General features: G+C 35.7%; 1 protein-coding gene across 6 annotated transcripts in view; it reads right to left on the reverse strand.

Moving 5' to 3' along the window:
- Slob (Slowpoke binding protein) overlaps positions 1-16,309 on the reverse strand; it is a 595,498-nt gene that overhangs the window by 69,689 nt on the left and 509,500 nt on the right. For all 6 annotated transcript variants that reach the window (XM_069832323.1, XM_069832325.1, XM_069832327.1 and 3 more), the window contains 3 exons: positions 13,389-13,657; positions 10,148-10,329; positions 1,804-1,910 (listed from right to left, as the gene is read on the reverse strand). In XM_069832323.1, the coding sequence (XP_069688424.1) occupies positions 1,804-1,910; positions 10,148-10,329; positions 13,389-13,657 (558 nt within the window). The remainder of the gene's footprint in view (positions 1-1,803; positions 1,911-10,147; positions 10,330-13,388; positions 13,658-16,309) is intronic.

Consider the following 16,309-nt stretch of genomic DNA (forward strand, 5'->3'; position numbering starts at 1 on the left):
ACCTACTTAAACCTACTTACTTACTTAAACTATGTTTGGAATTTCTTACATTATGCACACTCATAGGCTATTACAAAATTGTTACATTACATAATAAAATTATAACTGGGATACACCGAAAAAGCAAGATGAAAGATGTTACATTAATCATTTTAAGTAGCCTATTGATTGATGTCATAGGATCTCGTGTGTTAAAATCATCCTTAGCTGTAATTAGTAATCATTTGTACCCAACAAACTTTTATTGTAAATGATTTCCTATGTTTCATATCATTTATCTTAATGTTTTCTTTTTCCTTTCAAATTGTCACAAAATTGGTTTTCATGATTATTCTTTATGAATTGATTAGTAGGCCGATCTATTCGAACCCTTATTTAGGGCGGCTTTTTTATAAAAAAAGTTAGTATCTCAGAAAGTATTACAAATATTTCTATGAAAATTTTACCACTGATTATCTTAAAGTTCTGAGCGCTTGTTTAGTAAGTGTACTTCATGATTATTTTGGTAGCCAACAGCTTTTTAAGAAGAATTTAATTAAATCAACATTTAGGCACAATAAAATTTTTATCCTATTTGGATTTTGCTTTACTTACTAAATTACTTTATGAATAGCCCTCGTAAATGAACCAAATGACTAGTTTTATATCTGTTTCAAATAATTGTCATAACTTCAAACCAATAGGCTATATGGTCTTATTGTTTATATTAACAAGAAACAACTCAACATAGTACATTGATTGTCTCTTTACAAGTTTATAACAGCTATAATACTATAGTAGGCCTACTGTTAAGATTTTGTTTAATACGGATGCTTGATTCACATGAATTGCAAAATTAATAGTCAGAGTAAGTTTGTACACTGGCGTTCAAAGATATCTGACCCTACTAATTGATAGTGATCGATAATTTGTTGGTGTGAGTGTGGCTTCTTTAGTTATAACTTCTATGATAGATGTCGAAAATAATAGTCAATGTTGCCAATCGTACATAAATATATCCTCATTATAGAATTCAATTTGATCCCCCTCTGCTGATTGCCCGAATGTAAAACAAACTGTGTTTAACTGGAAACCGCTGATATTGACAATTATGGAGAATAATTTATGCTTGATCTACATCATCATTTTCCCCAGATACTGTTTTTAATCGCCCCAATAATTGTGTCACCTATTGAGAACTAGCGGAGATAATTCAAAATTTGTCAATTTTAATTATCTTTGGTTCTGACTTTTCGCGTGGTTAGAAAGTTCGCTTATATTATCATAAAATCACGGGTCAAATATCTTTGACCGTCAGTACCACTTCCTAGTTTCGAAAGTAATTTCTTATAAAATCGTAGGTCTAATATTTTAAACAATGAAATATGAAATAATGAATACATATCATATTTGCTCAATATGTATCTTCTCATTCATTGTTAATATATGTGTTTAACCATTTAACAATAAACATTCCATGTATCACTTAACTAACATTCATTTATTATTATGTAGAGATTTCCACTTTCAGTAATTTGCAGATTTTTTGAACTGGTTATTTTACGATGTTTTAATAAACTGCCGTGGTTGTCTAGCGTCTGAATGAGATGAAGGTGATTATGCTAGAGAAATGAGTCCAGGGTCCAGCGCCGAAAGTTACCCAGCAATTGCTCTTAATGGGTTTAAGGATAACCCCGGAAAAACTTCAACCAGTAACTTGTCCCAAACAAGATTTGAACTTTGAACCCGGGCGGACAGGCATGCTAAATGTTACTCCACAGCGGTGGACCTGCAATTGTAGATAGCACGAACATGTATTATTACCAAAGCATATGGAATCCACTGCAACCGGTTCTGTCCGAGCTCGACTCCAGATCACAGGGTGGATGCGAGATGTGTGTCCCAGCAAAGTGTTCTCCAGTCCTGTCAACCTGAAATCAATGCATGCCTTGAAATGTCTGTATGTAACTTCTTACTCTAATGAAAGGTTTACGCTTTTCAACAGTTTGTTACACCAACATCCACTCTTGGAGGAATGACAAAGATTGACAGTACTGTCGTCACATTGAAGTATGATATAGTTAAAAATTTGAATTAAACAATTGAAGGGCTCCCTGCAAAAAGGGGGTGGTTCCACTTTTTGGTGAAATTAATGTTTTGTTTCACATAGGCGCGGCTCCTTAAGGTTGTAGCAAGTTTGCGCTACACCTGAAAAAAATTTACAAGTTAAATTATTGTGATCTAAGTACACCATTATTATGATCAACTGTAGTGAGTTTCTCATCCAACTAGAATCGTTTGTAGGAGTCTCATCGAGGACTTGCCACAGTAAACGACCGTTCTTCTTATGGGGACTGGCTTGATTTTGGGTATCTCTTCGGGGCGAGGGGATGAGAGGGGTGATGTCCAGTGTGGATTTTAAGTTGTTGATAAGCAAAGGATAGAAAAAGTGAAGGCGAAATACCTCAAAAGAGTGCTAGGAGTTGGAACAACTGCTCCAAGTCGACTGGTGTACGTCCTAGCGGGAGAGAACTACTACGTCGAAGACTTGAGCATGACACTACCAAACACCAAAGCTTGCGGGAGGAGCTAGAAAGGAAACGAGCCGAGATTGGCCTGGAATTCTATGGAGTCGACGCAATGATAGAAAGAAACTGGACCAAATAAAACTAACAGCAGAGACATACAATCACCAGATACGCGATCCATGGATTCCACCACAAGATTTGTGCAACGACGAGATTCCATAGCCCAGAGGAGAACTGTGTATGTATACTGTTTTCGCTGTAAGAAAAATCCTAATGTAAACACAAGCACGTGGCTGTCAAACCCGTGATTGGCTCACAGTCGAAACACTCACACGACGCAGGAGAATATAGTTCGTATTTGGAAACCATAATCTTGCATTGTTTGAAAATAAAAAATTGAATTCTAGTTGTTAAATACGATGAAACATATAACTTCACTCATATGTAAAACGCTATGTAAAAGAAAAGCTACTTTTATATTTTGTTATGTACTATGAACGCGGATGAATACCAACGTAATACTGAGGTAGTCTGTTCTTGTAACAAGCTGGCGTCACTTGAGCTCGTAGTTGTTCAGTAAGCACGTGGTACTGAAGTATGGCTTCTGCATCCTCGGTGTGTGTGGTTATTAAACATAAGAGTGGAAACCCTTTCAAAAACGGAGAAAAACAAATAGTCTTAAATGTATATAATAAGTTAAGTGAGTTTTAATTACAATAATTATAAAGTAAAAGTTTCCTGAGCAAACGGATGCACAATAGTGAGGTTAGATCTACTTGACGAATAACGGGAAATGTTTAACATGAAACAGAATGTACACCAGTAGGCGGGAACATATACTGAGAATCTATGGCGCCAAACAGTGGCCAATGAAGCATCACTTCAGTCACGTGCTATTGTTTACATTAGGATTTTTCTTACAGCGAAAAGATTATAGTTTGTGCAACGACAAATGTGACAGATATCATCTCCTGAAGTGCAAGAACAGGAAAAAAACACTATCCGAATACAGCAAAGAGTGAACAATTTCAAACACAAATACTCAATCGAGTGAACCTTATTATTATTATTATTATTATTATTATTATTATTATTATTATTATTATTATTATTATTATTATTAAGTTGTTGATAAACGAACAGGGAGGTAAACGAGCTTTGTAAAATGGAAACAGATGGCAGTAGGTCACAGAGCTAGTGATGAGCGACAAAGAATGAGTCAGAGAGGCAGAGCATGCCTGCCCCGTGACTGCAGTTGGGTGCGAAAACAATTTTTTTTAGAGGGCGAGCTTGTATTTTATTGGTGTTTTTGGTTTCCGTGTCCACTCCAGTAAAGTCGAATTGGTTGAGAGCACGTGGTGGCGCATAAGAATTTGTTTTAATAAATTAATAGTGTTATTTGTGCCAGTATTTCTGACGCGTACAAGAAGTTTCAGTAGTTATGTGGCTATGAAAGAAGAAAGTATTTGTTCTATTTTCCTTGTGTTTTGTTCGGAGAAGAGGCGTGGACAAAGGACGGTGTTAGTGACATCCAGCATCTCCAGGATCACTCTAAAAACACGAAAAGTCGAGGGAGTTTTTGCAAATTTTTACGACTGTAGTATGGTAGACCTAATATTTTGTAGTAAGAAAGTAAACGACCAAAATTTTGAAGCACCAGCCGCCATTGGTTTCATACACTAAAAAATATGTCCGACCATTTAGTGCAAGAACGGTAGTGATTCCCAGCATTTGGTAGTAAGTTAGTTTCATTTTGGAGATGCCGATAAGCTCACTGTATTATAATATCAATTTTTGTTTACCACCTGTGCTTATCTTAATATTTGGTTTTATATGAACGTTTTCGACACTCGGTGTGTGTCATCTTCAGATATGGGGCCTATGTCATTGTGTGTTGTGAAGCCCTAGCTTCTTAATTATGTTGTGGGTTGTTCACTTGTGCATGGCCTTTCATGATTTCTTAGTTTACTATAAGCAGTATGTGGTTGGTTTTATTGTGATTCTGTTAAGTTCTATCTTTTGAAAAACCCGTTATAATGTTTTTAACATAATTTTATTGTCCTATACGGGTTTTTCAAAAGATAGAACTTAACAGAATCACAATAACCAACCACATACTGCTTATAGTAAACTAAGAAATCATGAAAGGCCATACACAAGTGAACAACCCACAACATAATTAAGAAGCTAGGGCTTCACAACACACAATGACATAGACCCCATATCTGAAGATGACACACACCGAGTGTCGAAAACGTTCATATAAATCCAAATATTAAGATAAGCACAGGTGGTAAACAAAAATTGATATTATAAATATTTGGTAGTAAGTTACAGTGGAATTGGAGCTGAGCTAACAATCGTTTAGTTGCAAAAAGGAGGCAGCTCCTGGAGCTACATAGAGTGACCCGTAAATACTGTCAATTTCAGGCGGTTATTCTTTGAGATATTTCAAACAAAAATATTTAATACAATTTTGCTCGTTTTTGTTTCATTTTTTAGATAAAATTATTTTATATTAAACCTTTCATAGCGTATTTTGGGGAAGCCACTGATTTAATTCCCAATATACTCAGTCATTTTAAGAGAGCAGTGTATTATGATAATAAATAATTATTGAAAGAATTTTAGTTTGGTCGTTTGATCCGAACAAAAATATAATTTTTCGTTCTGCAAAGAAATTTTACAATGCCATATTTGTTCGGATCAGATTAAGCTGGTGATCAAGTAATGGGGGAAAACATGTTGAAGTTCATACTTCACAGTATGTTGTGTCGAGTAATTAGGTAATTAGTGACATATTTTCATTTAGTTTGTAGTGTTTTGTGTACACTTTAGGTATTGATACAGTGTGTATAATCATGACACCACCAAAGAAGAAGAAAATAATTCACTTCGAGGGTCGTGAAGTAATAGAAAAAATAATAGAAATGTGTGATAAAGAGGCAAAAAACAACAAATTTACACATTAATTACTCATGCCACTAACAGAGCAACATATTACACTGGAGTGCAGAGTCTACCATAAACAAGTAAGAAAGGAGAATTTAGAAAGAAACTGTTATCCTGGTGAAAAGCTCTCTACTCCTGGGAAAAAACAGCTAACTCGCCTTGAGCATACGACTGTTTGTGTTGTAGAACGTAGAAATCCTGAACGTAGAAATCATTAAAACACGATTAATGATTTCTACGTTCAGGAAAAGAAAGTGTCGACAGTTGGAAAACTTCTGCCTGTGATTAAAAATAAAATTAATTTTCCTTGGAGTGGCAGATCATTGAATTGATTACTGAAAAGATGGGTAAAGTGCCAGAACAAGAGGAAAGTAATAGTAGAAATTATCTCAAGAAGATTGAAGAATTTCGTAATGAAGGGAGAGAAATTTTTTATGTGGATGAAACCTGGGTGTACAGAAATTTAACTTTCAAAAAATTTTGGCATAGCTACAGATTAATCACAGTACAGGAAATAGGCTTATTGTCCTATATGCATGAAGCAGAAATTTAATGGTTTCCTCAACAATGCACAACTCGTGTACAATCCCCGTGCTCTCATGGTTCATATTCGGCAGGTCTTTGAGCGGTCTCGTGCATAACATTCGGTAGGTCTTTGAAATTTAATTGTATTATTGTTTTCAATTTGTGTCGCCGCTCCAATCACTCGCCTCAATTTCAATGCTGCAACAAATAAGCTGCTTCCATTATTAAATGACACCTACTTGTCTAATCCACGTGGACTAAAACCGAGGTTGCAACGTCTTGTGCTGAGGACGAACATTAAGGTATGTGATTAAAAATTATTATTAAAGACTTATTATTAAGAATTAAGAACGTCAACGTATTCGTATAATAGCCATTTAACAATATAACAAACTAGTGCTTATTCTAACCAAAGAAGTAGATGTGACAACGTGACGCTTAGAGTGAAACCTACAGAGCAACAATCGGTCGGCAAAATTGTTTTAAAAGCATACCGCACGTTATTGTATGATGCCGACATGTTAAGCATGAGGCCGCGGCGATAATACGAAGTTGGCTCTGCGAATGGAGTTTACCACGGATAGATGAACCATGTCAATTTTGAGAAATGGGTGAATGAAAAACTAATTCCTAATCTTCCTCCTCGGTCAGTGGTTGCTATGGACAATGCTCCCCCCATCATTCTGTTCAGATTGATAAGTCTCCAAATCGATATGTGCTGAATAATGACATTGTATTGCATTGTATTTATTAACATTCCATGGTATTCATACATTGCTTACAGCTAGAATATGGAACAAGTCAAAAAACGTAATACTATTATAAAATCTTAATTCATAGTCACAGTCTAGATGAAATATATACAGACGAGATTTACAATATAGTCTACTAGTACAACACATAGTTTTAGTATCAATTTCATGAAGTGTTATTGAATGTCATGAATTCACCTACAGAATAGAAGGCGTGAGAAATTAGGTACTTCTTTAATTTGGCCCTAAATAATTTTATGTTTTGAGTTTGATTTTTTATATCGATAGGGAGGCTATTAAAAATTTTTACTGCCATATAACGCACTGCTTTTTGATAGCATGATAGACTTGCCGATGGAGTATGAAAGTCATTTTTTGACGTGTATTTATGCTATGAACTGTTGAATTAGTTACAAAGTTTTCACGATTACATATGAGGAAGATTATTAATGAAAAGATATACTGACAAGCCATGGGCATTATTTGTAGTTTTTTGAAAATAGTCCTACACGATTCCCTAGATTTGGCACCTACTATTATTCTAATTACTCTTTTTAGTAATAGAAATATATTGTTACTATCTGTGGAATTTCCCCAGAATATTATTCCCAAACTCATTACCGAGTGGAAGTATGCAAAGTATATTGTTTTTAAGGTATTGATATTTACTATCTTTTGCATAGATCTAATAGCAAAACAAGCTGAATTTAGTTTGGGGGTAATTATGATTTTTCCAATTTAACATATTATCGATTTTTAAGCCAAGAAATTTGGTTGTCGTTGTTTCTAATAGGGATCTATTATTAATTATTGCGCTAGAAATTTGCGAGGTTGAATTTGGACGGGATTTAAATTGAATTATGTTAGTTTTTTTTACAATTTAATACCAATTTATTGACTGACAACCAGTCAGATATTTTGAAAAGAATTTCCTCTGTTGAAGATTGGAACGTGTTGGAGTTATTGGCTGTAATTACTATACTTGTGTCATCTGCAAATAATATGGGCTGACCTACATCTTTTATTAGGGGGGCAAGATCATTTATAAACACTAGAAAAAGTAGGGGACCTAATATGAAATAGTGGCTGAGAACAAAGAGGGTTGTATTTAGCGAAAAACTCCACCTCTACAAACTAATTCAGAATCATGTGCCCCAGGTAAAAACTTTCAGAGTGGATCAGAGACTAGCAGATTGTGGACACACCATGTTGAGGCATCCTCTTTACATGTGTGACTCATCACAAATTGAAGTAGCATGGTTGGAGATGAAACACATAGTGAGGAAAAATAATGTAGCAGATTTGTCTCTGAAAAAAATTAAAAGAACTGACGGAAATGGCTCTGGACTCAATTTTCAAAGAAGACTGGGAAGGTAATTACCAGCATATTGTGAAAGTGGAAAACAATACCGATATTAACATAATATTTCATTGAGAAGCGATAATGGTAATCATAGGAGTGATGCTGGTGCCAGAAAAGGTTACCTAGCAACTAACAGGGATGCAAAACTGTGCTACAATTGTGTCAGACGTCACAAGCCGGAACATGTAACTCATCCCTTCCCTTCAACCTTTGTGTCATTGGTCATGGTAGGGGAAGAAGAGATATGTATTCAGTGTCCTTGCCAAACGTCACAGATACGTCATTGAAGCCGGAGGATTGTGGACGGGGGAACAAACTCTTTCTCCATGCTTCCACCCCTTTTTTCCCCAATTCTGCATCCCTGAATTAGTATTTCATGACGTCATCACCGCCTTCACAACACAATTTTATACAACGTACCTGTAAGAAAAAGCTTCAAAACAACAACAAAATAACATTGTCTTAGAAACGGTTACTTAGCAACCATGCAATATATTACGTCATGTCCAGTACTCATGTCTCTACTACCTCATAACGTTACATTTTGTAAATTTATAATATCGTAGTATTTTTTTTACATATTTTAATGCTAGAATAACACAAAACGTAGGTGTAACATGTGAATAATCTTCATTAGGCCTATAAACCATTATACAGGGACATCATTTTATTTTTACTAACATTTTTAATATTAACTTGCCTATACCTCTGGATCAACGCCGTTTGCTACTCCCTTCCACGACTAGAGTTCGATGATACTGGTGTAAAACACAAACAAATCACTTTACTAGGTATAGGAGAGAAGAAAAGTAGTTCATCCATTTACGTAAACTTGGAAATATCGCGATTTTGAGTTTGATAATTTTCATTAGGTTTTTGTTTAATCAAAATACAGTACAGTATTAACAATGAGTGTTTTTACTCACGAACTGAGCTGTCCATGCGGACGTAGTCATTATGCAGTGTACATTATACTGTCTACAATACATTAGCTTACACTATTGAGAATGAAGTTAAATTGAAAAATAATCATAATAGCCTATGGATATTTAATGACACTTTTTAAAATGGTGGCCATTGATTTCGATACAGGCTTCAGTTCTAATGTGCATATTATCGCACTATAAACTATTGTACGTAATCCCAATTACCAATTTCGTCCTTCGTACTAGTAACTCATGTTGAAATAATTCTTTACCTACCTTATAAAAGAGTACCTTACGTACTGTAAATTCAATCTTCACTTCTGCCCGATCCGAAAAGATAAAATTACTCAGACATACTATATACTGTCCGTCCAAGGGGTTTTGTCGTAGGGTCATAGAAAGGGGGGGAAATCACGTGACAGTTAATTACATAACGAGGCTCTTTCATTTAAATTATTTTAAATAGTTGTATAATATTACGTAGATGTCCAATTCCTAACAGAAATTAATGTTTTCAGAAAAGAGCTAAGACAGCCCAGCCACTAGCTGGCGAATAAAAGCTGGTAGGGGAAACCGGGATGCGACGTAGGCAAATGGACGAGAGTACCTGTGCGAAAATGATTCAATATTGAAAGCTCTTTCGTCACTGGAAAACGAGAACATATTTTTTGAACGTACTGTTAACTGTGACCTTAAGGCTACTATGACTGTATATGCGGTCTTGGATCTGTGTGGAGGACGGTTGAACTTCATTAGTAGAAGGGGTGGGAGTGAAGTACATTCAAAAACTCAGGTACAATAAAAATTGAAGTAAAAATAAAATGATGTCCCTGTATAAGGTAATTACAAACATTATACACTAGTTACATAAGTTACAATAATACTTTAATTAAAAATTATATTTTTGTATAGTCAGTTTTTTAATACAGACTAGGCATTTAATGTTACTGAAACTTCAAGTTCTTTCTTCCTGTTGCGGTCACAGTCTTCCAATTCACATTCAGTCAGTATGTGAAATCATTTTCAGATTAATTTGTGTCAGTCTTTTTTTTTATTTCATGACAGACTTCAAAATATTACAATTAAGGTATAATAAAAATTACTTTCATTTAGCCTATATACCTGGCAACTCCATTTTGTAGTATGATGTTACCAGAATGAAGATGACTGCAGGGAGGGAAGCCACGGTCTTTCAGGAACAAGAGGGCCTCTAAAATTTGACGGCCTAACCGCTGTACCTGCGAGATAGGCAAACCCGTACTACGCTGTCCATACTTCTGACTCCAGTCATCTTGCCATCGACTCTGTAAGGAGGCAGAATTTCTTCAATGCAAGAAAACTATCCAAGAACTTCGACGCGAAATTCGCTTAAAATATGCTTCCTCTTAACATAGTGATATAAACCTGCGGCAATCAAAACTACAAGCCATTTGCTAGCTCATGCGTGCGCCGTAGCTTATAGTAAGAACCTTATGGTGGGGGATAAATGAGTTAGCTAGCTGCAAGTGAAAGCGCAATTGGTTTTGCGAGATAACGAATGGCCTAGAAATGGTTCTAAGTGTGACCCATCGAATTTAAAATAAGGTGAACACCACCACCACAACCACAATTATCACGTACATTACTATCGCAGAAATTATTAACACTACATCACCATAAGTAAAGGTAGTCTTAGGCCATGTGGTCAGTATAGCACAAGTTCATATCTTAAAGGGTTAGGTACAGCTTACAGCAGTAAAATTTCTGGAAATATTCAACATTTTTTTCCTCCATTACTGTAGCTTGTACAATAATGAAAATTGGTATGTGTAAAACATTGTCCTTCTGATATATGAAAAAAAAAATACGATTTAAAAAGTTATTTATGAAGCATTTCCCTCATAACTCATACATTTTTCAACTTTTTCATGTTCTCCCTCTTTTATTTTATTGCTGAAACTCATGTTTACAATATCATGCTCTTTCAACTACATTCCTTAATAAATAATATATATATATATATATATATATATTTTATTTTGTGTTAGAAGAAAATACTGATATTTGACCATTTTTTAATGAATTCATTTTTTATCAGACAATCTATCAAAGGTAGAGAAGTGATTTTGCATCATATTGTAGGTATGACATGCGTAAATATACACAAACAATTTCATCACAGAATGTTGGATAGTTTTTGAGCTATGTGGGATACGCTTCATCACTGCATAGTGAACTGAATTTGGAAAAAAAAAAAAAAAAAAAAAAAAAAAACTGTAAATAATTTTTTGTAATCGTAACAATATATTTTTCATATAGCAGGACAGTGTTTTACACATACTAATTTTTATTATTTTTTGTAGTAGGTTATTTTACGACGCTTTATCAACAGCTTTGGTTATTTAGCGTCTGAATGAGATGAAGGTGATAATGCCGGTGAAATGAGTCCGGGGTACAGCACCGAAAGTTACCCAGCATTTGCTTATATTAGGTTGAGGGAATACCCGGAAAAAACCTCAACCAGGTAACTTGCCCCAACCGGGAATCGAACCCGGGCCACCTGGTTTCGCGGCCAGACGCGCTGACTGTTACTCCACAGGTGTGGACAATTGTCATTATTCTACAAGATACAGTAATGGAGGAAATAAATGTTGAATATTTCCAAAATTTTACTCCTGTAAGCTGTACCTAACCTCTTAAGGGACATTATTTTAACAAATCCAAATTTCATTTCTGGATAATTACGAGGGGGATCCAGGAAATAACGACCGTTCGCGCATACCCGCCGCGCAGCTGACTCCCCTTCCTTGTTTGAAGGTCAACTGGCTTCCTTAACATGTGTTCTCATAATGTTGTGAGTACTGGTTGCAACAAGTCGCCATTGTGCATTTTGTGTTACTTCAAAATGAACGACGTGATTGATAATCCCGCCGACTGTGAGGTGAGGAGTGTGATTCGATTTTTGAATGCCCGACATTTGAAACCTGCAGAAATTTACCGGCAATTGAAAGAAGTGTATGGTGATACTGTAATGAATGGAAAGAAATGTGAGAAAATGGTGCGAAATGTTCAACAATGGGCGAACAAATGTCCACGATGAAACTCGACCCGGACGCCCATCACTCATCACAGAAGACCTGAAGACTAAAGTGAACGACAGAATCTTGCAAGACAGGCGCACATCACTCGACGAATTGCATATTGCCTTTCCTGACATTTCTCGTTCTTTGCTTGGTGAAATTGTGTCGCAACATCTTGGCTACCACAAAATCTGTGCCCGCCCGCACACTGCTGCTTCAACTCGAGAATTGCTGGATCAATTCGGTTGGGACATCTTTGATCGTCCGCCCTATAGTCCTTGCGATTTTCACCTTTTCACTAAGCTGAAAGACTTTCTGGGTGGTACGCGTTTTGGAAGTGATGAAGAGTTGAAGAAGACAGTGAACACCTGGCTTAATGAACTGGCGGCAGAGGAGTATAACATGGAAATTCTAAAGCTAGTGAACACATACGACACATGTTTAAATGTAGGTGGTCATTATGTAGAGAAGTAAAGGAAGCTTCAGTTATGTAACAGACTTTGTTTTTTCAAATAAATATTTTTTTTTAATTATTACAACAAAACGGTCGTTATTTCCTGGATCCCCCTCGTAATTACGATAATAGGTAATGATGATGATGATAGTAGTAGTAGTAGTAGTAGTAGTAGTAGTAGTAGTAGTAGTAGTAGTAGTAGTAGTAATAATAATAATAATAATAATAATAATAATAATAATAATAATAATAATAATAATAATAATAATAATAATATGTGTTTAAATACTTACTGCTACCTTGTTTTCACTTTCATTTCGAAGATTTTCAAGTGCCACGCCATATCATTACAGAGCTTCGGAGCACAAGCTGAATTAACTAATTTTTAATCGAGTTGGAATAAAATTACATCATATTGCAGATGTAGGCCTATATAGAAAAGAAAAGTATCGAACTTACAGTTCTCAAACTATTAGGCCTAGTTGTTAAGTTCTTCTTGCATATGGAAGTTTATTTACTTATGCCATATTCAGTTCAAAATATAACTTGGGGCCTACATGTCACAACTTTTACAACAGGGATCGTCAGCACAGAGCACGCTGGAGCTAGTCTCTCTTACCCGCGGAAAACGCAATGCACTAGGGTGCACTCCGTAGCTGCTAGCGGGTATGCTCTCTATCTCTCCCTGTTGCACGACAGTGCACACGGGACAGCACCGCGTACCCTTTGCACATTTCAGCGAGTGCTGACGATCACTGTTTTACAAGAAAAGTGAGGTTGCACATGAAGCCAATAGGTTATATGCAATTAAGATTAAAGGTTTATATTTAAAATCTGTCGCGTAGCCCACCTTGTAAATGAGGTCCTTGAGACTGCCCTTGTTGTTAAAGGGCAGGACGAGGATCACATACGTCTGGCCCGACACGTCCCGGAAGTCGAGGTCTAACACGGGGTAGATGTAGGGGTGCTGGAGAGCCAGGAACAGTTCTAGGATCGTGCCCCTGGTGCTAGGGTTGCACTCGATGGCGCAGTTGGAGCTGAGGGGCACCAGCGTGAGCAGGCGCTCTGTCTTCACCGATGTGTCGCGTACCACGAACCAGTGCTTGTCCACTCGAGAGCCTGTCGGCATGGCAACGGTTCAACACATTCAGAAGCCGCACGGGCAACAAGGTTGGCGCCACCAGAATGACTTGTTTCTCTCTAAAGTCGGCCCTGCCAAACCTTCTGCCTCTTTATTTACTGATATTTTTTACACAGGTCATAATAATCATCCATACTGTTAAGCAGCCCTTAGACGTTCAATATTATTGCACAATATTTAAGGTTGCGCAATAATATTGAACGTGCGTAAGTTAGATTGAAAAGATGCGCAATATTGTATGTATGTATTTATTTACACTGCAAATGGGTAGGCCTAAATACCTGGTGGCAATAGTAACTACACTCAATAATGACAATTAATAATAAATACAACTAATAATAATAATAATAATAATAATAATAATAATAATAATAACAATGACAAGAAGCATCCTAAATTAAAATTGCGATATAAAAGGTAAAGGTATCCCCGTCACACGCCATGAAGGCACTTGCGGGGCATGGAGGTAGAGCCCCATGCTTTCCATGACCTCGGCACTAGAATGAAGTGGTGTGGTCGGCACCACGCTCTGACCGCCTTTTACCCCCGGGAAAGACCCGGTACTCAATTTTATAGGGCCATTCTGGAAGTTTGGCAATGAGAAAAATCCCGTCACCACTTGGGATCGAACCAATTCAGCTACCCGGCCGCCGTAAATTGCAATATATTATAATAAATTGGGGTGGAATAGCATCATCTATACTTAATCCATTAATTTTATTACACAGAAGATAAATAAAAATTTGTCTGACCAAAAATATGGATTACCCAACAAATTTAATTTATACAGATTTTAAAGTATTAACTGTTGAAGAAATTTATAAATGTAGTTTACTAATTTACTACCACAGAAATCAAATAAAACATAACTCTAATCGACATGAATATCGTACCGGTACTTGAAGGCAAACGTATACGTTCCCACTAATTGAGCCTAAATGTCATAGAAGTGCAGCTCTTAAACATGGTGCTATTTTCGGCCAAAGACTTTATAATAAAATTACAAACCATTTTCCAAATTTGAGATATTTTAAAATTTAAGCTTTTAAAAAAGAAATTTATAAAATGAATTATACATGATATAACAAATATTATAATCAGGGAAAGGATTTATATGTAAATACATATTTACTTATAAAGCTAATATAATTTATATTTTGCATTATCTTTATGTTTCACAATGTGTAGGGTTGAAAAATCCTACTTTTATTTTCCATATTTTTCCATATTTTAGAGTTTAGTACATATTTTCGTTAATTTCCATATATTTTCCATATTTCATATAAAACAGTCCATATTATATTAGGTTTAACAATAAAACAAAACAAAATTCCATTAACTTTTAAAAATACATTTCAACAATAGAGATTTAAACACATGTTCAGTAATCCCTTTAACATCAGAGTTATTTGAAAATTAGCAGTCCTATCAACAATGGGAAAGTAAGTTACAAAACTGTATTAATTTAATTTAAAATTTTTAACAGACTTCAGTTGTGCAGCTCAACAGTTAAATGCCAGTCAGAGTACACATAGGTTCAGTTTTGTAAATCATACTATAAAGACGGTAAATATGCCAAAAGTACGTCATTCAGTCAATTTAAAATCAAAACTAACAAGTTACATTTCAGAATTTAAAGAAGATGGTTTATCAACTGACAATAAAATATTATTTTGTAATTTGTGTCAGTGTGCAGTATCATCTACACAAAAGTTCCTGGTGCAACAACACATTACAACTAGTAAACATCAGGCCAACAAACAACTAAATTCCAAGCAGAGACAATTGTTTTTAACACAACCAACAACATCGAATGTAAGATCTGAGTTTAACATCGACCTGTGCCGTTCTCTCATCTCTGCTGATATTCCTCTCTACAAACTAAAGAATAAGGTCTTCAGGGAATTCCTTGAAAAATATACTCAACATACAATCCCGGATGAGTCAACACTTAGGAAGACGTACGCTCCATCCATCTACGATGAGACAATACAGAAGATAAGAGATGAAATTAAAGATAGTTCAATTTGGGTTTCCATTGATGAGACTCCCGACAAAGAAGGTAGACTTGTTGGTAATGTAGTTATCGGTTTGTTAAGTGAACAATATTCTGAACGAATTCTTTTACATTGTGATGTTCTAGAAAAGTGCAATAACAAAACTATAGTTAAACTGTTCAACGAAGCTATGGGTATCCTGTGGCCAAAGGGTATTATGTACGATAATGTGTTATTCTTTATTAGCGATGCTGCCCCTTATATGGTCAAAGCTGGACAAGCATTATCTGTTGTATATCCTAAATTGACTCATTTTACTTGTGTGGCGCATGCATTTCATCGTGTGGCAGAAGTGGTCAGAGACAATTTCCCTAAAGTAGATTTGTTGATTTCATCAGTGAAAAAAGTATTTCTCAAAGCTCCCAGTAGAGTTAACGTGTTGAAAGAAATGTACCCTGAAATTCCATTGCCACCAAAGCCAATTTTAACTAGATGGGGTACATGGCTAGAAGCAGTTGAATATTATGCCGAACATATAGACTCTATTAACAATGGTCTCCTTGCATTGGACTCTGAAGATGCAGTCTCAATTGATACTGCGAAAACAGTTACCTGTGACATAAGTGTGAAGAA

The sequence above is a fragment of the Periplaneta americana genome, chromosome 8, assembly GCF_040183065.1.
Source record: "Periplaneta americana isolate PAMFEO1 chromosome 8, P.americana_PAMFEO1_priV1, whole genome shotgun sequence".
NCBI lineage: Eukaryota > Metazoa > Arthropoda > Insecta > Blattodea > Blattidae > Periplaneta > Periplaneta americana.